The sequence below is a fragment of the Aethina tumida genome, chromosome 2 (genome assembly GCF_024364675.1).
Source record: "Aethina tumida isolate Nest 87 chromosome 2, icAetTumi1.1, whole genome shotgun sequence".
Lineage (NCBI taxonomy): Eukaryota > Metazoa > Arthropoda > Insecta > Coleoptera > Nitidulidae > Aethina > Aethina tumida.
Window position 1 is genome coordinate 6,217,895 of NC_065436.1, and position 26,287 is coordinate 6,244,181.

The 26,287-nt window shown below is 27.1% G+C and overlaps 2 protein-coding genes across 8 annotated transcripts in view; one reads left to right on the plus strand and one right to left on the minus strand.

The window, feature by feature from the left end:
* The first annotated feature begins 6 nt into the window (after positions 1 to 6).
* LOC109600233 (guanylate kinase-like) lies at positions 7 to 22,374 on the plus strand. 6 transcript variants are annotated; one of them, XM_049963118.1, is made up of 2 exons: positions 7 to 152; positions 21,637 to 22,374. In XM_049963118.1, exon 2 carries the CDS (start codon positions 21,639 to 21,641, stop codon positions 22,233 to 22,235), a length of 597 nt encoding a protein of 198 aa, XP_049819075.1. In that variant the 5' UTR covers positions 7 to 152; positions 21,637 to 21,638; the 3' UTR covers positions 22,236 to 22,374. The 6 variants fall into 6 exon arrangements, with proteins under 6 accessions (XP_049819075.1, XP_019871918.2, XP_049819077.1 ...); XM_020016359.2 differs by lacking the exon at positions 7 to 152 and adding an exon at positions 7,845 to 7,997; XM_049963120.1 differs by lacking the exon at positions 7 to 152 and adding an exon at positions 12,561 to 12,745.
* The window catches only part of LOC109600203 (thyroid receptor-interacting protein 11-like), a 39,860-nt gene continuing 15,395 nt past the window's right edge, over positions 1,823 to 26,287 (minus strand). Inside the window, exons 4-7 of one of the 2 annotated variants that reach the window (XM_049963109.1) lie at positions 16,589 to 16,624; positions 4,173 to 7,224; positions 3,911 to 4,114; positions 1,823 to 2,487 (exon numbers count right to left, since the gene is read on the minus strand). In XM_049963109.1, coding sequence (XP_049819066.1) covers positions 1,955 to 2,487; positions 3,911 to 4,114; positions 4,173 to 7,224; positions 16,589 to 16,624 — 3,825 coding nt within the window. In that variant the 3' untranslated portion in view covers positions 1,823 to 1,954. The remainder of the gene's footprint in view (positions 2,488 to 3,910; positions 4,115 to 4,172; positions 7,225 to 16,588; positions 16,625 to 26,287) is intronic. The other variant, XM_049963110.1, reaches the window with a different exon arrangement.

Below are 26,287 nucleotides of genomic sequence, written 5' to 3' on the forward strand. Positions count from 1 at the left end.
GGTAATTTTGTCTTAACGTAAATTACGACTAGCCACATTAATTGGAGACGCATCCATGAACCGTGATTTTTTGTGCGCTATTAAATTGTAACTCATTAGTTTGTTGTTGTGTGACTCAGTTCCGTCAGCCGGTTTTACCGCTTTTGCGTCAGGTAAGTTGGCATTATTTTTCAATGATCCAGTTTAACAGAGGCGTAGTTAATAAATTTTAATAAACGTTTTGCTTTGGGATGTTAATAAGACGACCACGTGTAATTTGACCTATTTAAACACTTTATGATCATTATAAGGTAATACTTTTATTTTTGTTCGTGAGATAATATGAAAAGCGTTGTCAGAAAATAAACATGTCTCTAGGAGATAATTTATTTAAAATGTTATATAGGTAAAAAATACAATAACAAATACCTGAAACACCTGAGCTTTGAGCAAAATCAAATATTTCCAAGGTAACTAAATATGTACACCCTGAAACACAAACTTGTACTTGTATATGAACAATTAAATTATTATACATATTTTTGAGTCATAAATAGTATTATGTGTATTGCTTTAGTTATTAAAGTCCTTATAAGATGTAATTAATTATATATTATAGAGGAATAATGTGATTTATATGTTTTTCAGAAGTGGAAATAGAAAATAACTGAGTTTCAAAGAAAACAATAATATTACTTATATTATAAACCACTATAAAACCTACAAAACTGGTAAAAGTGATCAATTATTCTGTTAATTACCTAAGAATTTAATACAATTTTGTAAAATTAGTTTTTGCTAATATACTAATGTATATTTAATATTAAGAATAATTACATTACACGAAAATGAAAGGAAAAACTTAATATTACTTATAAAACTAAATTTTAATTAGTTTGGTATAATTGTAGTGCTGATAATTGCTTATAAGTAATTAATATATCCACACTTGACATGGTGATAAACATGATATACAATAGAATTCATAAATATAAACTTATTAAAATATTAAAATTGAATTGAAGAAAATAGTTATTTTCAATGTTTAATACTCAATGGACTTAAAAAAAGAAAAACTTAATATTACTTATAAAACTAAAGAGAGAATTATTTTAATTATTTTGGTATAATTGTATTGCTGATAATTGCTTATAAGTAATTAATATATCCAAACTTGACATGGTAGTAAATAGGACATACAATATAGGCCATAAATATAACAACTTATTAAAATATTAAAATTGAATTAAGAAAAATATTTATTTCTAATGTTTAATACTCAATGGATTTAAAAAAGAAAACCATCATATTACTTATAAAACTAAAGAGAGAATTATTTTAATTATTTTGGTATAATTGTATTGTTGATAATTGCTTATAAGTAATTAATGCATCCAAACTTGACATGGTGATAAACAGGAATACAATAGAGGCCATAAATATATCAATTTATTTAAATATTAACAACTTGGAGGAAATGAGACTTGAAGAAATGGTTCGTTTGACCCCAGACCTACAAGAAAAGACCCAGTTTCTACAAAAAATATGGAAGTCCAATTTTGTGTTGTTGGTGTCGAGTAGTTTTTAGAGACGAGTCTAAAAATGATAGTTCTGCTTATGCTAAACATCCTACGTGGACAAAATTAAACAAAAACTTTGTTAAACCCATAGGTGGCAGTTTAACTATGCTATGGGATGCTTCCATTCTTCTGGCGAAGGTTCCCTTGGAGTGATTAATGAGCAGAGATATATTAAAGAACAATTTACTTCCGTAAAGTGAAGAAACATCAGCAAATCTGATTGGTTAGTTGCATCATAAATTCCATAAATATTAAATAGACTATAAAATTAAAAGCTTTATTTACATAAAAAGATATTATATACATGAAATATACATATTATAATTATTATAAAATAATTTTCGAAATAAGCTATACAATGCATAAATAATACTTTATATAATATATCGGCCCAACTAACTGCTGTTGGTGTTGTCTTTCAGTACGTCCTTCAAAATGGAACTGGAATTCCTATTTTGAGCAAAATCTGCAAAAGTGGGCAGTACAATTTCACTCAACACTATCGGAGATTGTCTCGACGACGTCCCTTTTGAATTACTAGACGTGCTGGGTGTCTCGCTCTTCGGGGTCTCCGACAGGAGACTGGGCACCACAATCGGTTTCGATTCGTTTTCTAAAAACTTAACAAACGCCTGGGACAGAGACTCCTGTGTCATGTTTTGACCGGTCTGAGGTGACAGAAGGGACCCCAACCAAGATCCTTGCGATTTGCTGGTCTTGACTTTATCATGGTCCTGCTGGTTGAAGTCGAGTACTGTGGCGATTATCTTCAGTATTTGGGACTGGTCTTTGTTTATTGAGGGGTTTGAGGACACATAGCCAATGATTAGGTTTTTGATCAGTGACTTTTCCACTTTTCCATCAGTTTGATTTGATAACTGTTTAATTTTCTCTTCGTGCTTCTCTAGTTTACTCTGCAGTTGATTCACTGCAAAAATTGTTTAGGTTAATCGTTTTTAATAAAGGTGATTTTTAACATAAATTGTGTTTGAAACTTAAATTGTAGTACAATACATGATCTACAATTAAAAACATCTTTATTTAAGTTTCACACACCTTTGTTGTTAAAACTAAGTTAGATTAATATGTTTAATAATTAATTCTTCTTGATTACAAATCAAATATAAATATAATAATAAATTTAAAACAAAATAAAAATACAAACGCCAATGTTGACTGTTAAAGCCAGAATGCAAGTGTTACTCAGGGACCGACTTTTAAAAAGTGAACCAGTACCTGATGTAATACTCACAATCTCAACTTTCATGCTCCATGCCAAAGGTGGAAATAAAAAACTGTAAAAACATCAAAAAAACGTAAATTAAATAGGTAAAGAACAATAAAACTGAAGCAAATAATAAAAAAAATGATGCAAAATAAAAACAAACGTAGGTGCAACTACATTTTGTATATCTCAATGAGTAACCTGAGGAATCCAACAACCTCACAGTTACCAAATGAGATTAATAAAATATAGTTAAGCGTGCAACAGAAAACAACAAACAGGTGCTAAATGCAGTAAAAACTACGGTGCTACCAAATAGTGTGGGTACGATCTAAGGACTACTTACTACAACACAAATGAATATTTTTCCTTTCAATTACACTTCACTAAATTATCTTAATAATAACCAGTCTCAGACAGAAGATGGGAACTATTGAATTGTTTAACTCTAATAGTAAGTAATAATTATTATAACTTTACTATGTGTATTTTTTATATTATTCTTACAAATATCACAATAAATTAAACAGGAATACTGTAGTAAAATACACACAGTCTAAAAACTATATTGGGGACAATTAACAAACTATTTTAGTAATTTTTTGATAGTTTATTCAATAGTACCCATCACTAGTTAATTATGTTAATAAAATGGATGAATTAAATGTTAGGATTAGTTCTATTAGACTACATAGACTTCTATAGTCTTTGAAACATAAAGTAGTGAGTCTGATTTAAATTTAATTAACAAAACAAACTTAATTACTGAAATTATAGTTTTTTTCAACAATAAAAAACAACTAAACATAAATTATCTAATGTAAATTGGACGTAAAATAACTATAACTTTCACACGTATAAAGCAATTAAAATAAAATAATATATCATGCAATAATTCAAAGAGTGCAAGTCTATTAAAATTAAATAATATGAGTTATTACGAGGTCGATATAGTTATTCATGACAATATCAACCGACATCCTGGGGAATCATAAAACCCAGAATTACCAGCTGATATTTCACGGACAACTACTATGAATAACAAATTTCAATTATTTTTATAATCTAAGTTTAGACTCTTTGTAGTAATTGTAACGTGCAAATTTAGAAGCTAAGTCTAATTTACCTTCTTCCTTTAGTGAATTTGAAAGTTTTTTGGAGGCTTCCAGTTGCCCTGATAGTCGTGATGCAGCTTGTAAGCCTTGTTTGCTCTCCTCCAACTGTTGTTTCAAAACCTGTATTTCCTTTTTCAACTCCTCCTGGACCTGCTTTTCGGCGTTGATTTGTCGACGAATTCTTTCAGTCTCCTTTTGGACGTCCTTAGCTTTGTCTACAATTTAATGACAATTAAATAATTGAAATTAATATATATAATAGACTTTTTTTACCTTTTTGGAACTGTTCCAGGACAAACTGGAGGTTAGCCAAGGCGGCAGCCTTCTTGTTGTTTTCGTCCTCACAATCCGAAACCTTCTTCCTCAGCTCCTCCCTTTGGCTGGTCAACGACTGGACTTGCTTCTGCAAAACCTCCACCTGCTGATTCGCCCTAATGCTAATCGACGTGTACATGGTGCTCGAGTTCTTCTCCCTTTCCTGTATATCCTTGAACTTGTTCAGGAGGTCGGCGTTCTTCTGCTCAGCTTCCACCAGTTCTTGCGTTAGTGTCTCCTCAACTTCTATCAGATGCGACTTCAATCTGTCAAGTTCTTTGGACAGTGCTACTTCCCGGTCTGAAGTGGTGGACTTTTCAGACAAAATTGCCTGCACCTTGGACTGCTCTTGAAGTAGATTTTCTGCTAGAACTTCGCACTTTTGCCTCAGGAAGTTGTTCTGGTCCGTTAGCTTCTCATTATCTGTCTTCAGTGCTTCAACTTCTTCTTTACTAGTACCATGTTGTTTGGCTTCGTTTAATTGGGCCTCCAAGGTGATGCTTTTTTCTGATTCCGTTCTTAGAATTTGTGTTAGTCTCTGTATTTCATTGTAGTAGGTGAAGCTTTCTTGATCCTTTGTTTTCACCAAGTTAATCAGTTCGTTTCTCGAAGTGTTTAGGACTTCTAATTCTTTTTGTAATGTTGTTATGTCTAGTTTTAGTTGGTTATTGTCTTTTAAATGTTCCTGAATTGTGGCCTGTAAAACAATTATCTTCGCTGCAAGGTCAGTTTTCTCAGTGATGGTTTTATCTAACTCTTCTTTAAGTTTACAGTCATCTGCTGTGGCTTCATTTTTGGGCACCACAGATTTTACTAACTCTTGTTCCTCCACAACTGTGGCTTCACTTTGGGTACCTTTTTCTTCCACCTCTTCCTTAGCTGCCTTTAATTCTTCCAAAGTTTTAATTTTTTCTTTCAACAAGTTAGTTTCTTGTTCCAGTTGCAGATAATTCGTTTCATATTGCTGCAGATATTCACCACTTTTAGCCAACTGATCCTCCAAGTTTCGTTTAGCTTCACCCAAATTAGCAATTTCCTTATTCAGCGTATCACATTGAAGCTTTAAAGTTGTTTCAATCATCTTCGAACTTTGTAGTTTTTCCGTCAAAGTCTGCACCTGCTGATCATCTTGCTTCCTCAGGTCCTCCTCCATCAGTAACTGTTCTCTTGTAAAGTTCAATTCAGTCCTAAGATTTTCGTTATTATTTTCGACCTCCTTCTGGGTTTGCTCTATGGACTCCTTCTCTTTACAAAGTCGGCTGATTTCCTTTTTGCACCTTTCTAGTTCTTCTTTTAAACCATCCATGTTTATGTTCTGCTCAGACAGTTGATAATCGGAGTTTTCAAAGTCTGACTTAATTTTCTCCAGATTGATGGTGAGATCATCGTTAGTTTGTCGGAGAGTCTCCAAGTCATCCTCCAGAATGGATACATCCTCTCTTAGACGATCATTTTCTATCATTATATTATCATACTTGTTGATAAGTTCCTGGTATTCCTTACTTTTGTTTTCCAGTTCAGTGTTGACAACTGATAGTTTTTTCATGGCGCCTTCCTTTGCCGTTTCCAGGTCTTGCACCATTTTTTCCAGTTCTTGAATCCTTTTGTCCGAAACTGTTAGTTGTGCTTGAGCTGAAGCAGAAGAGTCATTTTCTTGCGTGGTTTTCTTGTAGTCTTCAATAACACCTTCTAAATAACTGATTCTCTTTTGCGAAGCCTCCAGTTGTGCCTCCAGCATCACAACATTCTCTTCGTTGGTCTCCGTAATGGTCTGGAGCCCAGAGTTGTTCTTGTACGTCTCCAGCTCCTTCAAAAGTAGCTCGTTATTTTTCTCCAACTCGTTACACTCGTTTTCATATTCTTTAATAACTTGCGACTTGTTGATTATTTCTTGAGTCAAAACGTCCGAATTTTGAATCAGTTTTTCAATTTCGTGGTTCTTCTCGGTTATCAGGTTGTTTTTCTCTTGGGTGAGCTCGAACATCTTCTTCTCGCAGTCTTCACTCTTGGTCTTGAAGTCCGAAAGGATCTCCATGATGTTTTCGATTTGCTTGCTGAACTCGGCTATGTGCAGGTCTTCTTCAAGACTTGATTGTTCCCTCTCGGATTTTATGTCACCATTGGTGTATCGCTTCACACTTTCCGTGACGATATTTACATATTTTTTATGTATTTCTTCCTTTTTATCCAGTAGGTCGTCTAGGGTGGCTTGTTTCTTCTCGCAATCAGTTTTTAGGGCTTCTATTTCTGACGTAAGTGCTTCGTTGTGCTTTGTTACTTCACTTAGTTGCTTTGAGTAATTAGCTTTGATGCTTTCTTGACTAACTGAAGGGTCCTCTTTGGTTTTGAGCTCTTCTTTTAGGGAGCTTACTTGCTTTTCGTAACTTTCCAATATGGCGGCCAGTTTGGAGCAATTTTCAGCGTCTTCTATGCTCTTCTTCTCAAAGTCTGATATTAAAACTTTGGCGCTTTGTAGTTCTGAGTAAATTATTTTATTTTCCGCCTGGAGTTGCCTGACAATGTCTTCGCTGCTGTTTTCCGATTTTTTGAAGTCTTCTATGACCTTCTGGAGCGTGGCATTGGAGCTCTTCAAAACTAACATCTCCTTCTTGTTTTCTTCTTGTTCTTCCTTTAGTTTCCGATTTTCTTCAATGATTGTTTGGTTGTTGGTGGGTTCTGTGTGCGTCTTTAAGTCTTCCAAAGACTTCTTCAGCTGTGCCTCCTTCTGCACGTGTTTCTTGTTGATTTGCTGAAGCTGTTCGTATTTATCTTTGAGTTCGTTGTTTTCCTCAAGCAATTTGTCCTTGATGGACATTATTTCTTCCACATTCCTTTGGTTGTCTGTATCCAGTTGCTCTAGTTGCCCAATCAAGTCCACCTTTTCATTTTCTAGCTCCTTTATTTGTTTCCTCAAGTCGGAAACGAGTGAATCTTGGCTCGATGGTGGTTGGATTGTTCTGTCGTCCTCCTGCCAGTCCCATGACGACGTTTTAGTACCGTCATCGTTGCCCTGAAATTAAATAAAACGTCTAAGTAACGACCAAAACTTAAAAACACCACGTACTTATTGAGTAACCGGAACTGCGGCGAAAAACTGGCAAATCAGGCGAAGTACCACAATAATTTCGTCACGAGATAAGATTGTAGGTAACACTGTGACCGGGCACGAACAGACGTCTGAGCGCCGACACATTTGTTTACTAAATAACTGTTTATTATGTCATAAATACCGGAGGGCCTGCCCTAAAAGACGACAAGGAGGCACTTAAAATACAGAAACACGACTAATTACCGGTGTGTGTCGCGGTGCGCTCGACGGGCAAATAAAACGGTACCGTCGTTTCAAATGGTGCACGCACGCATCATATTCTAATGAGTCGTGTCGGTTTCGAATGAATTTGAATTAGTACCCTTATGAGTTGACTAGCTAAGGGTCTTCCTTGCCTTACACTTTATAATATTGATGGTACTTTAAACGTTGGTAGCCTGTCACCTTGGTCTAAGTTATGCTTTTATTATTTTAATTAAATTTACCTTGAACAAAATTAGATAAATCATTTCTAATAAGCTAATTAGTCCATTGTTTTAGTCATGATTTTAGTTTGATGTATGCACGAAATAATCTCGTAACAGTTTTGACGTGGTGAAGTACCACATTTACCAGTTTCGACTTTACCATTTATCTGAATAGTGATTAACTGGCTTTAAACGGGAACATTCATAAATATATTCATGGAATTGCTGGACAAACAAAACACATACGGGTCACAGGAAACTACGTGAGTAAGTGTTAACAAAGGTTAAATGTTTGTATGGTACCACTAAAATGTTTCGCTCTTATACGTTCGATATTCCACTTTCGACGACAAAGAGTTTTGGATTTTATTCTGGGTGGTCGTGTTTTCATATTTCGTACCGATAAAATTTGCTTTAATTTTCTCACTGGTACTCGTTCTAGTGTAATTAAACTGGTTAACGTTTGTGGGTTATGCGCCTACAGTTATTGTTTATTTAGAACGATGAAAGAATAAACAATGCATTTTATGATACACTTTATAAAGGTAAGATGAGTAACAAGCAAACATAATATACACCGGGTGGCCAAACAAAGGACCAGAAACTACTAGTAGAATAAGTAAAGAAAAATTATTATTAATGATTATTATTTAGACATTTGTTTAAGCTCGAAAAGCTTGAAAAAAATAAGTAATTGATAATTTGAATGTCAAAAAACATATTCAAACTTGATATGATGATAAAAAGGATATACAATAGAGGCCATAAATATAACATCTTATTAAAATATTAAAATTGAATTGAGAAAAATGTTTGTTTCTAATGTTTAATACTCAATGGATTTAAAAAAGAAAAACTTAATATTGCCTATAAAACTAAATAGAGAATTATTTTAATTATTTTGGAATAATTGTATTGCTGATAATTGCTTATAAGTAATTAATATATCCAAACTTGACATGGTGATAAACAGGATATATAATAGAGGCCATAAAAATAACAACTTATTAAAATATTAAAATTGAATTGAGAAAAATATTTGTTTCTAATATTTAATACTGAATGGATTTAAAAAAGAAAAACTTAATATTATTTATAAAACTGTAGAGAGAATTATTTTAATTATTTTGGTATAATTATATTGCTGATAATTGCTTATAAGTAATTAATATATCCAAACTTGACGTGGTGATAAACATGATATACAATAGAGGCCATAAATATAGCAACTTATTAAAATATTAAAATTGAATTGAGAAAAATATTTATTTCTAATGTTTAATCTCAATGGATTTAAAAAAGAAAAACTTAATATTACTTATAAAACTAAAGAGATCATTATTTTAATTATTTTGGTATAATTGCATTGCTGATAATTACTTATAAGTAATTAATATATCCAAACTTGACATGGTGATAAAAAGGATATACAATAGAGGCCATAAAATATTAATATTATGAGTTTTATTACTTGAATTGGGCGCCAATATCTATAAGAATCCAAAAATTAAAGTTACTACATTTTTGTCCAGCTCAATTAAAAAAAATATATGTAACATTTTATAGAATAAGAATACAGTAGATTTTCAAACACTGTTTAAAATAATAATAATAATAAATTAATATTATGTTAATAATTTATATTAAATAAAAGAGTAATGTCTAAAAAAATATTTAATATTGAAGTTGTCATAATAATGACCACTACTGTATATGTATAGAATTTATTATTCATGGTGTAAATGCGTTAATTCAGTGCTTTTAAACTATGGATTTCTGAATAAAGTAACTTGCTATTGTAATGAACCAATGTTTCGTAAATTATCTGATTGACCTAGTACAATTCCCTTTTCTAATTTCACAATTATAAATAGTGGTAAATATAATTTATCAACTGTTAATCTTCATTTAATCACACGCAATAATACAAATAAGGAACCCAATGAGCACTGGTGACGTCAGTAGACTATCCTGGTCTATATTAAACTTTAAATAATTTATATCTTCGAATATAGGCAATGTATTTTTATGAAATAAACGCCATTCTGTAGGTATAATAAAGGTGAATTTAAGGCATTTTTTGTCATAATTTTTTTTGGATTGTATATATTAAAATAAAGTGGTGGCAAATGTTAAACATTAGATAATATAAAACTCGATAACTTCACTTTGGTTAAACAGAAATCATCAAAAGAAAAATTATTCTTTGGCCTGTTTTTCAATTTTTAAAAAGTATTGTATCTGTTTTACATAAGCTGCTGGAGGTCCTAATTTGACCTATTTAGAATGGCATGTATTATTCTACATAGTGCCTAGTATATCCTTACATCAATAAGTACTAAAATCATAGTCAAATTATCAAAGTAAGAATAAGTAATGTCACAAAGAATGCACCAAAATAAAAATAATTTATTGAATTGTTACTCAGGCAAACATACAAAACATAGATTTTCCTTAATTTTTTAAGGATAGAAACACAACGAAAGAAGCGAAGAATTTTTTAGATAAATGTTTAAAAAAAATATGAGTAATTTTGTTGGTGTTAACTAATCAAATAATTGTCAACAGTTCTAACCAATAATAATTTTATGGTTGTCATAAAATGATATTATTTTAAAGTTAGAAAGATTAAATGTTTACGTAAAAAATATATACAGTGATGGCCACAAAAATAGCACAAAATTTAAAATCAAACATTTTGTAAGCCATTTCATAAAAGGATTTAAGTCACATTTTGTTCAGTCAGTATAAAAAATATTGAGATTTTATTGAATTTAATTTCTTAACAAAATCATAAATAAAAATTGTTAGAAAAAACAAATTTTCAGTAATTTTAATATAGGTTATTTTAAATTTGAATATATTAAGAATATTAATTATACTTTTTTATATAATATCAAAATATAATATTTAAAAACGAGGAGTTTTCAATTTAAGATAAAATTTACTGTCAATTATTAAAGAACATTGAAAAAAATATTGAGGTTTTATTACATTTAAATATTTCTTGACAAAATCATAATTAAAAACTGTTGAAAAAACAAATTTTAATTAATTTTAATATGGGTTATTTTAAATTTGAACATATTAAGAATAATAATTATACCTTTTTATATAATATCAAAATATAATATTTAAAAACGAGGAGTTTTCAATTTAATATAAAATTTTGCTGTCAGTTATTAAAGAATTATACCTTTTTATATAATATCAAAATATAATATTTAAAAACGAGGAGTTTTGAATTTAATACAAAATATGCTCTCAATTATTAAATAATATTGAAATTTTGTTAACTTTAAATATTTTTTGACAAAATCATAATTAAAAATTGTTAGAAAAAACAAATTTTCAGTAATTTTAATATGTAAAAATATTTGGAAATATATTTAAAAATGTTTAGTCAAAATTTCTTCTCTCTCTCTCTCTCTCTTTAAAAATATTTAGAATTTTTGACTAAAAAGTAATTAAATAAAAAGGTCAATTTTTACTGTAGATTTTAAAGAAATTATTATAATTGTCATTAGTGATAATAAACTAAAATAAATTTGTAGACAATTGTTAAAGAATTCTGAAAAAAGTATAAATATGTAAATATTGTATTCAAAATTGTTGAAAAAAAATCATTCATTTTAATATGTAAATAAATTTGGAACTATATTTAAAAATGTTTAGTAAATAATTTATATATCAAATATATAAAAATGGAGACAATTATTTTTCAAAATCCATATTTATTTTACTGTTTTAATTATAAAATTAGAAAATTAATATTTCTTAACAAACTTATAATTAAGTAAAAATATTTAGAAATATATTTAAAAATGTTTAGTGAATAATTCATACAAACAAAAATATAAAAGTGGAGATAATTTTTCAAAATATTTAGAGACTAATTTTAGAGCTAAATTATTTTTCAAAATCCATATTTATTATACTGTTTTAATTTTAAAATTAGAAAATTAAATATTTCTTGACAAAATTATAATTAAAAATTCTTGAAAAAAAAAAACAAATTTTCAGTAATTTTTGTACCTAAAAATATTTGGAAATATATTTAAAAATGGTTAGGGAATAATATATATATCAAAAATATAAAAGTGGAGACAGTTTTTCAAAATATTTAGGGACTAGTTTTAGAGCTAAATTATTTTTCAAAATCAAAATTTTATGTCTTAATTTTAAAATTAGAAACAATATTTTGACTAAAGGTAAAATAGATTAGTTTTATTATATTACAAATTAATTTAATTAAATGAAAGTTATGTTAAATTTGAATATCTTAAGAATAATAATTATACTGATTCATACAATATTAAAATATAAAATTTGATATAATTTTACTTTTTTCATTACAATGGACGAAGTTGATTATTTTTGTGAAATTTGATTTTACAGATATATAACCCATCAAAGCACAAAATAAATTACTTTAGGGCAAAAATATTAAAGTGGCCTTCTTCTAGCGGACACCATGTATGGTATATTGATAAATAAAGGATAAAATATTAAATAAATTGGTTGGTTAAAGTTTTAACTTAATATCTTCTTATTGGAGATACAATATTGAATATTTATATTCAACAACGACCTCCACAACTTTCTAGCGAGAAAAAAGATGCAAACACCCGGAGAGCACCAAAATTGCAACAGTACCGTAAACAAACACTTTCGGGTTATCTCAAAGTTGAATATGCAACTAATTTTTCACTCGCATTAAAAGAATCATGCACCCGACCGACCACTTCCAAAAATACCCGCAAGCAAATCAATTCAAACGTTCTAATAAACATTTTTTCCGAACTTACGTACCGAGGTCGTTATCCTGGGAAAAACCCGCTGCCAAAATCAGTACGGAACACCCATTGTTCGAGCCACACAACGATTCGTTTCTTCGAACGCCGAAGGGAAATGTGTTCTTGCATTTAATCTCGTATCAGTATTTGATATGGGTTTATCTGTTCCGGCCGAGCGCAAATTTTAGAACCAAGATAAATATTTGTGCAGCGTTAAATGTAAGTACTCTTATTGAGTTTTCAAATATTTTTCGTAGGAACTCAAACAAACCTGGCGATAACGAAAACATAATGTTGGCTTTGTGACCGAGTCCGATTGCTTTTTCGATTAACTGTTGGTGGTACTGAATGGGCTGTGTTGTTTGGCCTAATATTTTTGACCATATTACAAAGCGGTTTGTATTTTAAAATTTCACAATTTTTTTTAAATTCTGTGAACGAGTATTGTGAATATGAATGTGCATAAATATGTTAAAATTGTTAGAATTGCACTTATCAACATTCGTTATCGGTTGGTTTAATGAAAAGAGTTACTAATCATATTTTAATATTTTTAACAAACTACGAAAAAATCAGAAAATATGTTTAAAGTTATATTTTTTAGTTAATTTTTATTAAAAACATTTTAATTTTAGTATTTTAATTAATTACCAGTGTTTAATTTCTATTAATTTATTTGTGGTCATTAATTGTCCAACAAAAAAAATATCAACAATCAAAATAATTACTTAATTAATTATTAATTTTCACATTAATTCAGTCATATGAAATTTATAACTCTCATAAATAATAATTAATAATTGTTGATGTGTGTGTATATTTAGAAGTATTTAAGTTTGATAGTAAAATATTAAAAAAGTAATAATTTAATATTTTAGTTAGTATGTTTACTAAATAAATTTTAAAGATTAATTTTTAAAATATATACTGCCCAAAATAAAAGTGGAATAATTTTTAAAAATATTTAAAGATAAATGTTACACTTATAATATTTTCCTAAATATATTTTTAATGGCTTAATTTTTAAACTCTTCAGTTAAACTTAAATTAGAAAAACACAAATTTTTTGAAATAAATTCATTTGAATAAAAATTATGTCGAATTACTTATAATAATTAAAGTTTGTAAGATCATCGAAACAAAATTTTTAACTAATTAATAAATTAGTTAAAAAAAATAAATTAAATAAAAAGGTCAATTTTTATTGTAGATTTTAAAGAAATTATTATGAATAAAACAAAATGTATTTTTTTTTAAACATCAAAATAAATTTGTAGATAATTGTTGAAGAATTTTGAAAAAAATATAAATATATATTTATTGCATTCAAAATTGCTGAAAAAAATCATTTATTTTAATATGTAAATAAATTTGGAAATATATTTAAAAATGTTTAGTGAATAATTTATATATGAAAAATATAAAAGTGGAGACAATATTTCATAATATTTAGGGACTAATTTTAGAGCTAAGTTATTTTTCAAAATCCATATTTATTTTACTGTTTTAATTTTAAAATTAGAAAATTAAATATTTCTTGACAAAATTATAATTAAAAATTGTTAAAAAAAAACAAATTTTAATTTTAAAATTAGGAAATTTAATATTTCTTGACAAAATTATAATTAAAAATTGTTGAGAAAAAAACAAATTTTCAGTAATTTTAATACGTAAAAATATTTGGAAATATATTTAAAAATGATTAGTGAATAATTTATATATCAAAAATATAAAAGTCGAGACAATTTTTCAAAATATTTAGGGATTAATTTTAGAGCTAAATTGTTTTTCAAAATTCATATTAATTTTACTGTTTTAATTTCAAAATAAGAAAATTAAATATTTCTTCACAAAATTATAATTAAAAATTGTTGAAAAAAACAAATTTTCAGTAACTTTAATACGTAAAAATATTTGGAAATATATTTAAAAATGTTTAGTTAAAAATATTTCTTTCTCTCCAAAAATATTTCTTTCTCTCCAAAAATATTTAGAGACTAATTTTAACGCTAAATTATTTTTCAAAATCCATATTTATTTTATTGTTTTATTGAAAAAAATATTGAAATTTTGTTATCTTTAAGTATTTCTTGACAAAGTCATAATAAAACACAACGTTTTAATACTTAAAAATATTTGGAAATATATTTAAAAATTTTTATCTTATTTATTTTGTTGTCTTAATTTTAAAATAAGAAGCAACGTTTTGACTAAATATCTGAAAATATTATATTAAAAATTGCTGAAAAAAATAAATGTTCAGTCTTTTTAATACATAAATAAGTTTGGAAATATATTTAAAAGTGTTTAATCAAAAATTTATATGCCAAAAATATGAAAATGGAGACAATTTTTGAAAATTTTTAAGGTAAAAATTATAATGCTATAATATTTTTTTTACAGAACATATTTATTTTATTATTGTTTTAATTTTAAAATTGGAAACAATATGAAAAAAATAGTTATTACATTCTATATTGATTCGTTTAAATGAAACAATATCAAAATATAAAACCTAAAAGCAAAAATTTTTAAATTAATATTAAAGAAAAATGTTTAGTTAAGTAAGTATATTTCAAAAACATAAAACATTTTTTCAAATATTTAAGATTATTACAGATTATAATGCTATAATATATTTTTAAAGTACGATATTTACTTTATTGTCTTAATTTTAAAATTACAAATATTGTGTAAATTAAAAAAAAACACTACCTTTCAAAAATTTTTTTTTTCTTTAAATTCTATATATAAAAATTTGGAAACATTTAAATTTATCAGCCATTTTAATATATAGGTAGAATTGGAAATAATTTAGACAAAAACTTTTCGAAATACTTAAAAATCAATTATAAATAATGCTATAATATTTATTTTATTCTCTTTTTTAAAATTGGAGCAATATTTGGACTAAAGGTAAAAAACAGTAATTTTATTATATTCTAAATTAATTCACGTCAAGTTATGAAAAATATCTTATGAATAATAATTATTCTTCTTCATATAATATTAAAATATGAATCCAATTATATAATAAATATATATAAAAATGGAGACTATTTTTCACAATATTTAAGGATATATTTTGAGGCTATAAAGTTTTTCTAAATATATATTTATTTAGTTTCTTAATTTTAAAATCAGAAATAATGTGTAAATAATAAAAAAAAAACTAGTTTTATTAAATCCAAAGGAATTATTTAAATGAAACGTATGATGAATTTGAATTGAATATCTTATGAATAATAATTACTAATTGTTGATGCGTATGTTCAAAATAAAGGTTAAAAATCATAAATTCTATAAAAAAGACTTAAATTTATCACTCATTTTAATACATAGGAAAACATAAAAATGGAGACAAAATATTTATTTTATTGGCTTAATTCTAAAATTGGATCATGTTTGAACTAAAGGTAAAAAATAGTAATTTTATTATATTCCAAATTAATTCATTTAAATGAAAATTAGAAAGTAAGAAATCAAAATATAAAATCTAAAAGCGTATTTTCATTTTAACATTAAAATAAAAAATATTTAGTTAATAATATATATTTCAAAATTATAAAAAATGAAGACAATTTATCAAAATATTTAAGGACAAAAAAACATATTACAACACTAGATTTATTATATTCCAATTAAATAAATTGTTTGAAAGGTATGGTGAACCTGAATTGAATATTTAATGAATAAAAATTACTAATTGTTGATGAATATGTTCAAAATAAAGTTACTCTAATTTTTTAATTTTTATGTCTTATATTCTTAATATAATTTGATAAAAATTAGAAATAAAGATCCATTTTAAATTTTTCAATTAAACTTAAAAGAGACAGGATTTTTGAAGTGGTAAATTATTATAAGAATCTTAAATTGGTTGTTTATTCATTTTTATTTAAAATATTTTTAGTTAAATTTGGAGTCTGGCCAGGCCCTTGATACTTATTGAGGTTTTATGTTTTAGTTTTAGAAATAATATTATAGAAACTTCCATATATTTTTCCAGTACAATAACCACGTTAGAAGAGAAATAATAAATAATTTAAATATGTAACTTACGGTAAAATTGGATTGATTGCTGTCATGAACATTATCCTGCAAAAATATGATTAATTTATATTAATATTATGATTAATGGTGTACATAATTTTACTTTGTAAGTAAGAATAATAAATTATAAAGAAATAACACCCATGTAAGTAAGAAGCTCAAGATTACAATACGAATAATAGAATCAATAAACATTTTTTCATGATATTGTTCTTGGTTGTCTTAGAAGTTGACAAATTACCCTACAAACTGAATTGAACACCCACTCAAGTCCAACATTATACCAGGACATTGTAAACAAGAAAAGTCATGTCAGTGACAAGTTGTCACGAAATATTATAAATTATAATAAATAATAATCTAACGAACATCGTCCACAATCCAAAATTAATCCCATTTAGATAAATTAACCAGATATGTGATTTAGCTCGCATCAACCCTTTATGTGACAATCGCCCCCATAAAAAGTCCACTTAATCCGTTGTTCTCGTGGATCCCCCTAATGAATCACAATTACATTATTAGTCCTGAGCGTCACGTTTAGTCTAGTTCAGGACACGCGACAGAAGTACATGCGCATTTGTTTATCACCTTCACCCTGAACGGGCACATAACACACGACGTCCTGCAGAATCCTATCGATCGCCCACGCTCGACGCCCCAGGACTACTCCCGCCAGTCCTTCGCGATCGCAGTCGTGATTTGACCATGTAAGTAAAAATGTGCCAAGTAGACACGTGCACGTGCCAAAGCCCGCCTAAAATTCACCCCTGTGTATGTGTATATGTGTAGTTTTGTGTTGTAAATTAGGGGGAGATTTTATTATCTTGTTCTCAGTGCAGAACAATAAACTTCCTTAAATAGTAACGTGTGAATTAAACAAATATTTATTTATATTTTACACAATAGAAACATTTGGTCGAGATAATTTTAAATAAAATATACTATATATAAATTTAAGTAGTGTAATTTAATACTAAAGTGTTAATGGGAAGTTTTAAATTATATTTTGATGGCCATACATGTTACATAATTAATTCCAAAAAACTTTTAGACTGAAGTTACCACACTCTCATCCTGTTATACACACATGTGGTCCAATTTTGTTTAATATGACACTATTATGATTCAACTTAAACCAAATCAAGTATATAATAATGACAATTAAATAAATAATAAAATTTCTACTGTGATATCTCTGTAAAATTTAAATTGAACTTGTTATTTATGCGGATGCACAACAAAACCACTTCCTTTGTTTGTTCCACATTTATTTATTAATCTTGTTCTGAAACCAACAAATTAATTAATTTGTGTATCAAAGAAATGTATGATAAGGTTTTATACCCAAATTTGTGGGCAGTTAAGTTGTTGTTAGTTAAGTTTCTTATTGTTAAGGATAAGGATTAAAAAAATGCTTCCACTGGAAATTCCAAAAAATAATTGATATCAATAATTACTTAGAAACATAAGAAAACATAATCATTCTTTTAAATAATAAACGACAATTTATTATAATATTTATAATATTGTAAAAATATTTATAATGAATTTTCAAGAATAAATTTAATTAAAAGTATTACAAAAATATGCTTAAATTTTCAAATCTTCGTAAATAATGTTTTAAAAAATATCAAGTTTATTAAAATTAATTTTAGCAATAATTCTATTATTTGTTGGTGACAACAAACAATTTTAGATTTATTTATATGCCTCATAATATATAAAAATATTAATTAGAATGAACATGAAAATTTATCATAATTACATTAAATTATGTCAATGCTATATAATCTGAATATTTAAATATTCAGCTGAATGAATATTCTAACATTTAAATTTTTCTTTAGTTTTATAGATAATGAAAAATATTTAATACTCAATAATATTAAAATTTAATTATGTGACTTAAAAATACTTAATATGTAATAATAAATTACTGACCAATTTTTTAAAAAAAAAAACATATATAATATTTTATTTAACCACGAATACATACTTCAAATTCTATCTTTTAATTATTGAATATTATTGAAACTAGAAAAAATAATAATTTTAGTAAATATGAAGATTTTTAGATATTTTTATTAAAATTATTTGAAGCAATATTTTATATTAATTATTCATTAAAATATCGATATAATAAGCAATTAATTAAAGTTTTTAATAAATTAAACTAATACTACACATTACAATATTATATAAAAAAATGTAAAAAAGTGATTAAAAACTATAAGTTTAAAATAAATGGATTTACATTGAATAATTGGTATTTTATTATAGAAATTTGATAAAAATTAAAAATGGTCGCAATTGGGAAAATGTATGTTGTTTTTTAATAGAAACTAAAAAACTTATTTAAATTTATATTAACAATATTTAAATATTTAATAAACTTTTCATATATTTGGCTTAATTATTAATTAATTTAAAAATATTTTTGAAAAGCAGTAAAATACTTTTAATACAAAATTAAAATTTTTTTGATGATCAAAAACTATATTTTTTTATGTTCTGAAATTAATAATTAGTACAAAGTGTTTTATTATAGAAATTTGACAAATTTTAAAAATGATAAAAACTTACCAAAATATATATTAACATTAATTAAAATATTCAAAAAGTTTTTGTTATAAAACTAATTTGAAAGATTTAAATGCAATTAATATTCGGCAAAATAATGTGTTTTGTAATAATAAAAATTCATCTAATTTAACATTAAAATTAAATTAATTGCAATTAACAATTATATAAAACATGTTTTTGTTGTAGAATATTGATAAAAAAATTATATATATTTACCCAAATTAAATAAAATATTTAAAAAATTGATATATTTGGTTTATTAAAAATTTAAAATAATTAAGCCAAATATATGAAAAATTTGAAAAATAGTATATTTAAAATCCAATTAAAATTTAAGTAAATTAAAAAAATTAATAAATTTTCCATACACCTAAATTAATAATAAATTACACGTTTATTTTATTATAATATTAATAAAAAAATTAAAAATTTATCTGAAATAATATTAAAATTAATTAAAATTATTAATAAACTTATAATTTCAAATGATAACTACAAAAAATACATTTGTTAAAAAATAAAAATTTCAAGAATTTACATAAATTTATATTAAAATTAATTAAAATATACTAAATAAATTTAACTAGTAAAACTTAAATTTTCAATATTAAAATATATAATAAAATTTATGAAAAAACGCTTTTTAAAATTCAAATTAATAATTGGTAAAAAGTATGTGTATTTTAATAAATATTAAAAATACCAAAAAATTTATGTAAAATTAATTCAAATCTTTAATCAATTTTTAATATATTTGATTTAATAAAAAAAAGAATAAAATAAATGTCAAATATATTAAACATTTAATAAAAGTTTTAATTAATTTTATTATAAAAATTGTATAAGCAATTAATATTTAATATTAAAATCTTGACAAAAATATGTTTTTGTTATATAATTATTGATAAATAATTAAAAATTTAATTAATTATTAATTAGAAATATTTAATTAGTAAAATGTTAATATTATACAGAAAATTTTAATAAGATTAATTAATAGCAAAAATTTATCTATTTATAATAATATCTAAATCTGAACACAAATTTTAAAAAGTATTAAATTTTAAAATTTTACGTTTTTTAATTCTTAGTTTAATTAGTTACAATATGTAATTGGCAAAAATGTATGTTTTGTCATATTATTTTAATAATAAATTAAAAACGGTAAACATTTACTTAAATTAGTATTAAAATTAATTAAAATCTTTAATAAATTTAGGATAAATTTTAATTCTTATTATTAATTCTTGTATATTTGATAATTAGTAATATAATAAGGATACTAATTAATAAAAATTGTCAGCTGAATGTTAATATAAACACATATTATTGAGAAAATTAATATAAAAAAAATATATGGTTGTCAAAATAATTAAATAAAATGCTTGAGAATTATAAAGAATATATTGAAAATTAAAAATTAATTAAAATCATTAATTATTTTTTATAATTTGGATATATTTTTATTAAAATATATATTTTTTAAAAGTAATAAATTTTTTTTATCAATACTTTTTGTTAAAAATATTAGTAAGGTGGTTCAAAATTTAATTTTAATATAATAAAAGAAGAAATTAGTATTATTCTAATTTATATTTTTAATTAAATATATGACATTAGAAAATTAAATAGCAATTTAACAACTTTGCTTTATATCAAGTCATCTTTTGTACGTTGTCATTAAAAATGTTTTGTATGGAAATCGACCTTAAATGGTAATTTACTGATAACCATTAAAAATACAATACACATACAATTTCTGTAAAGTAGTCATTTTATATCACTTCAAATATTTTACCATGAACATTTCGCCTTGGATCCATTTTAAGAGCCACGTTATGTTTTTTTTCTATTTTTAACACAGAAAACACAAAGTGAAAAATATTTATTAGCTGCTAACATCGGCCACTTTGAAAAAAAAAACATCGCCACGCATATTGGAGGGAATATTTTAAATTTTCCTCCACGACACAATGAATAAACTTCTAAGTCCGTGACACACAATCACCATGAATTGTGCCCGAACTTTACCGAGTCTATTTTCCAAGGTTCGAATAACTAACTACCAAGCTAAGCTAACTAACCTCACTACATTCATTGTTTTGACGCCACACGTACGCTCCTTCAGGTGAGTTCCCTCAAGTACTTTTCCATTTAATATCCAAACATCAAACGCAACCAGCGAATTGTTATTTTTAGAAGTATTTGCTCATAAATAAGCTTCCAAATAGTGTCAACGAGCCAACAATAATGCACCGCCGTTAAAAATACTTTTAACACATGTGGCAACCAAAGCCGGCAAAATCGATCCATGTTTTTCGCCGTTGTTTCAATCATAAAACTCGAAACGTCGTCGAATTTTTGAGCACTTGACCCGACGTGCACTCAAATGAACAGTTCCCGAAATAGATTTTATTTATATGATATTAATTGATCTATTTTTGAACCGTCCCTCCGAATTCCTGTTCCAGTTATGGTATCCAAGTTGAGGAACATGCGCCCGTTGCTGTTCTGCGGCCCGTCCGGCTCCGGCAAGAGCACGCTGCTCAAGAAATTGCTGGAGGACTTCCCGGACAAGTTCGGGTTCAGCGTCAGCCACACCACGAGGAAGCCGCGGCCGGGCGAGGTGCACGGCCAGCACTACTACTTCACCGACGTCGACGCCATGAAGGAGGCCATCGCCAAGGGCCTGTTCCTGGAGACCGCCACCTACGGCGGCAACATATACGGCACCAGTCGCGAGGCGGTGGAGTCGGTGAGCCGACAGGGGAAGGTGTGCGTGCTGGACATCGAGATACAGGGCGTCAAGCAGATCAAACAGACCGATCTGAATCCGTGGAGCGTGTTCATCAAGCCTCCTTCAGTGGACCACTTGAAGGACAGGCTGATCGGGAGGAACACGGAGACGGAGGAGACTTTGAACAGGAGGTTGTCGGCGGCTGCCGAGGAAATACAGTACGGCACTGGGGAGGGTAATTTCGACGTCGTTATTGTCAACGACAATCTGGAGCATGCTTACGCCCATCTCAAGGAGTTCGTCGTCGAAAACGTATTAAAAAATGATGCTTAAACATTTCCACTTAGATATTTAGTAATCTAGTCTGTTGCAGCTGACGTTTGCGAGAAAGAATCTCGTTTATTTTTACTCAAATACCATGAATGTTTGTTTTTGTACACTATTGTTATTATTAAAAATTATTTAATTTTTATGGGGCATTTTTATTTGTTATTCCCAGTACTAAAAAGAAATTTGAGAATATACTTTCAATTATTATGGAAGTTTGATTCTCTGGTATTTAATCCTCCTTAAATATCCAGCTAGTTAATAAAGAAGACTGAGTGGTACCATGAGAATTTTAACTGATCCAGTTTCGTTGGAAGAAACAAAAAATACCTTTTTATTTTTTTAAATAAAGGAAGAAACAGACGAACTACTGAAAGAACTAGAATGATAATTTGATAATATCAAAGCAAGTACTTTATATTCTACACAATGTTCTCATAAAGACGATCAGATTTGAGAGTTTGATTCTCTGGTAAAAGTGATGACCTAAAAACATCCTCTGGGATTTAATCTTCCTTAAATATTCAGCTAGTTAATAAAGAAGATTGAGTGGTACCATGAGAATTTTAAGTGATCCAGTTTCGTTGGAAGAAACAAAAAATACTTTTTTATTTTTTAAATAAAGAAAGAAACAGACTAACTACTGAAAGAATTAGAATGATAATTTGATAATATCAAAGCAAGTACTTTATATTCTACACAATGTTCTCATAAAGACGATCAGATTTGAGAGTTTGATTCTCTGGCAAAAGTGATGACCTAAAAACATCCTCTGGGATTTAATCCTCCTTAAATATTCAGCTAGTTAATAAAGAAGACTGAGTGGTACCATGAGAATTTTAACTGATCCAGTTTCGTTGGAAGAAACAAAAAATACCTTTTTATTTTTTTAAATAAAGGAAGAAACAGACGAACTACTGAAAGAACTAGAATGATAATTTGATAATATCAAAGCAAGTACTTTATATTCTACACAATGTTCTCATAAAGACGATCAGATTTGAGAGTTTGATTCTCTGGTAAAAGTGATGACCTAAAAACATCCTCTGGGATTTAATCTTCCTTAAATATTCAGCTAGTTAATAAAGAAGATTGAGTGGTACCATGAGAATTTTAAGTGATCCAGTTTCGTTGGAAGAAACAAAAAATACTTTTTTATTTTTTAAATAAAGAAAGAAACAGACTAACTACTGAAAGAATTAGAATGATAATTTGATAATATCAAAGCAAGTACTTTATATTCTACACAATGTTCTCATAAAGACGATCAGATTTGAGAGTTTGATTCTCTGGTAAAAGTGATGACCTAAAAACATCCTCTGGGATTTAATCCTCCTTAAATATTCAGCTAGTTAATAAAGAAAATTGAGTGGTACCATGAGAATTTTAACTGATCCAGTTTCGTTGGAAGAAACAAAAAATACCTTTTTATTTTTTTAAATAAAGGAAGAAACAGACGAACTACTGAAAGAACTAGAATGATAATTTGATAATATCAAAGCAAGTACTTTATATTCTACACAATGTTCTCATAAAGACGATCAGATTTGAGAGTTTGATTCTCTGATAAAAGTGATGACCTAAAAACATCCTCTGGGATTTAATCCTCCTTAAATATTCAGCTAGTTAATAAAGAAGACTGAGTGGTACCATGAGAATTTTAACTGATCCAGTTTCGTTGGAAGAAACAAAAAATACCTTTTTATTTTTTTAAATAAAGGAAGAAACAGACGAACTACTGAAAGAACTAGAATGATAATTTGATAATATCAAAGCAAGTACTTTATATTCTACACAATGTTCTCATAAAGACGATCAGATTTGAGAGTTTGATTCTCTGGTAAAAGTGATGACCTAAAAACATCCTCTGGGATTTAATCCTCCTTAAATATACAGCTAGTTAATAAAGAAGATTGAGTGGTACCATGAGAATTTTAACTGATCCAGTTTCGTTGGAAGAAACAAAAAATACCTTTTTATTTTTTAAATAAAGGAAGAAACAGACGAACTACTGAAAGAACTAGAATGATAATTTGATAATATTAAAGCAAGTACTTTATATTCTACACAGTGTTCTCATAAAGACGATCAGATTTGAGAGTTTGATTCTCTGGTAAAAGTGATGACCTAAAAACATCCTCCGGGATTTAATCCTCCTTAAATATTCAGCTAGTTAATAAAGAAGACTGAGTGGTACCATGAGAATTTTAACTGATCCAGTTTCGTTGGAAGAAACAAAAAATACCTTTTTATTTTTTTAAATAAAGGAAGAAACAGACGAACTACTGAAAGAACTAGAATGATAATTTGATAATATCAAAGCAAGTACTTTATATTCTACACAATGTTCTCATAAAGACGATCAGATTTGAGAGTTTGATTCTCTGGTAAAAGTGATGACCTAAAAACATCCTCTGGGATTTAATCTTCCTTAAATATTCAGCTAGTTAATAAAGAAGATTGAGTGGTACCATGAGAATTTTAAGTGATCCAGTTTCGTTGGAAGAAACAAAAAATACTTTTTTATTTTTTAAATAAAGAAAGAAACAGACTAACTACTGAAAGAATTAGAATGATAATTTGATAATATCAAAGCAAGTACTTTATATTCTACACAATGTTCTCATAAAGACGATCAGATTTGAGAGTTTGATTCTCTGGTAAAAGTGATGACCTAAAAACATCCTCTGGGATTTAATCCTCCTTAAATATTCAGCTAGTTAATAAAGAAAATTGAGTGGTACCATGAGAATTTTAACTGATCCAGTTTCGTTGGAAGAAACAAAAAATACCTTTTTATTTTTTTAAATAAAGGAAGAAACAGACGAACTACTGAAAGAACTAGAATGATAATTTGATAATATCAAAGCAAGTACTTTATATTCTACACAATGTTCTCATAAAGACGATCAGATTTGAGAGTTTGATTCTCTGGTAAAAGTGATGACCTAAAAACATCCTCTGGGATTTAATCTTCCTTAAATATTCAGCTAGTTAATAAAGAAGATTGAGTGGTACCATGAGAATTTTAAGTGATCCAGTTTCGTTGGAAGAAACAAAAAATACATTTTTATTTTTTTAAATAAAGGAAGAAACAGACGAACTACTGAAAGAACTAGAATGATAATTTGATAATATCCAAGCAAGTACTTTATATTCTACACAATGTTCTCATAAAGACGATCAGATTTGAGAGTTTGATTCTCTGGTAAAAGTGATGACCTAAAAACATCCTCTGGGATTTAATCCTCCTTAAATATTCAGCTAGTTAATAAAGAAGACTGAGTGGTACCATGAGAAATTTAACTGATCCAGTTTCGTTGGAAGATACAAATAATACCTTTTTATTTTTTAAATAAAGGAAGAAACATACTAACTACTGAAAGAATTAGAATGATAATTTGATAATATCAAAGCAAGTACTTTATATTCTACACAATGTTCTCATGAAGATGAACAGATTTGAGAGTTTGATTCTCTGGTAAAAGTGATGACCTAAAAACATCCTCTGGGATTTAATCCTCCTTAAATATTCAGCTAGTTAATAAAGAAGATTGAGTGGTACCATGAGAAATTTAACTGATCCAGTTTCGTTGGAAGATACAAATAATACCTTTTTATTTTTTAAATAAAGGAAGAAACATACTAACTACTGAAAGAATTAGAATGATAATTTGATAATATCAAAGCAAGTACTTTATATTCTACACAATGTTCTCATGAAGATGAACAGATTTGAGAGTTTGATTCTCTGGTAAAAGTGATGACCTAAAAACATCCTCTGGGATTTAATCTTCCTTAAATATTCAGCTAGTTAATAAAGAAAATTGAGTGGTACCATGAGAATTTTAAGTGATCCAGTTTCATTGGAAGAAACAAAAAATACATTTTTATTTCTTAAATAAAGGAAGAAACAGAATAACTGAAAGAACTAGAATGATAATTTGATAATATCAAAGCAAGTACTTTATATTCAGATTTATTAGTACCCATTCATCTATTGATGAATTTTCTTGACCACCTTGTATTTTATTATTTATGCTTCAGCTATTTCTCTG

Excerpts from the sequence above, each read along its gene's own strand:
- LOC109600233 (XM_049963118.1), top strand. The coding sequence starts at position 21,639 with ATGGTATCCAAGTTGAGGAACATGCGCCCGTTGCTGTTCTGCGGCCCG.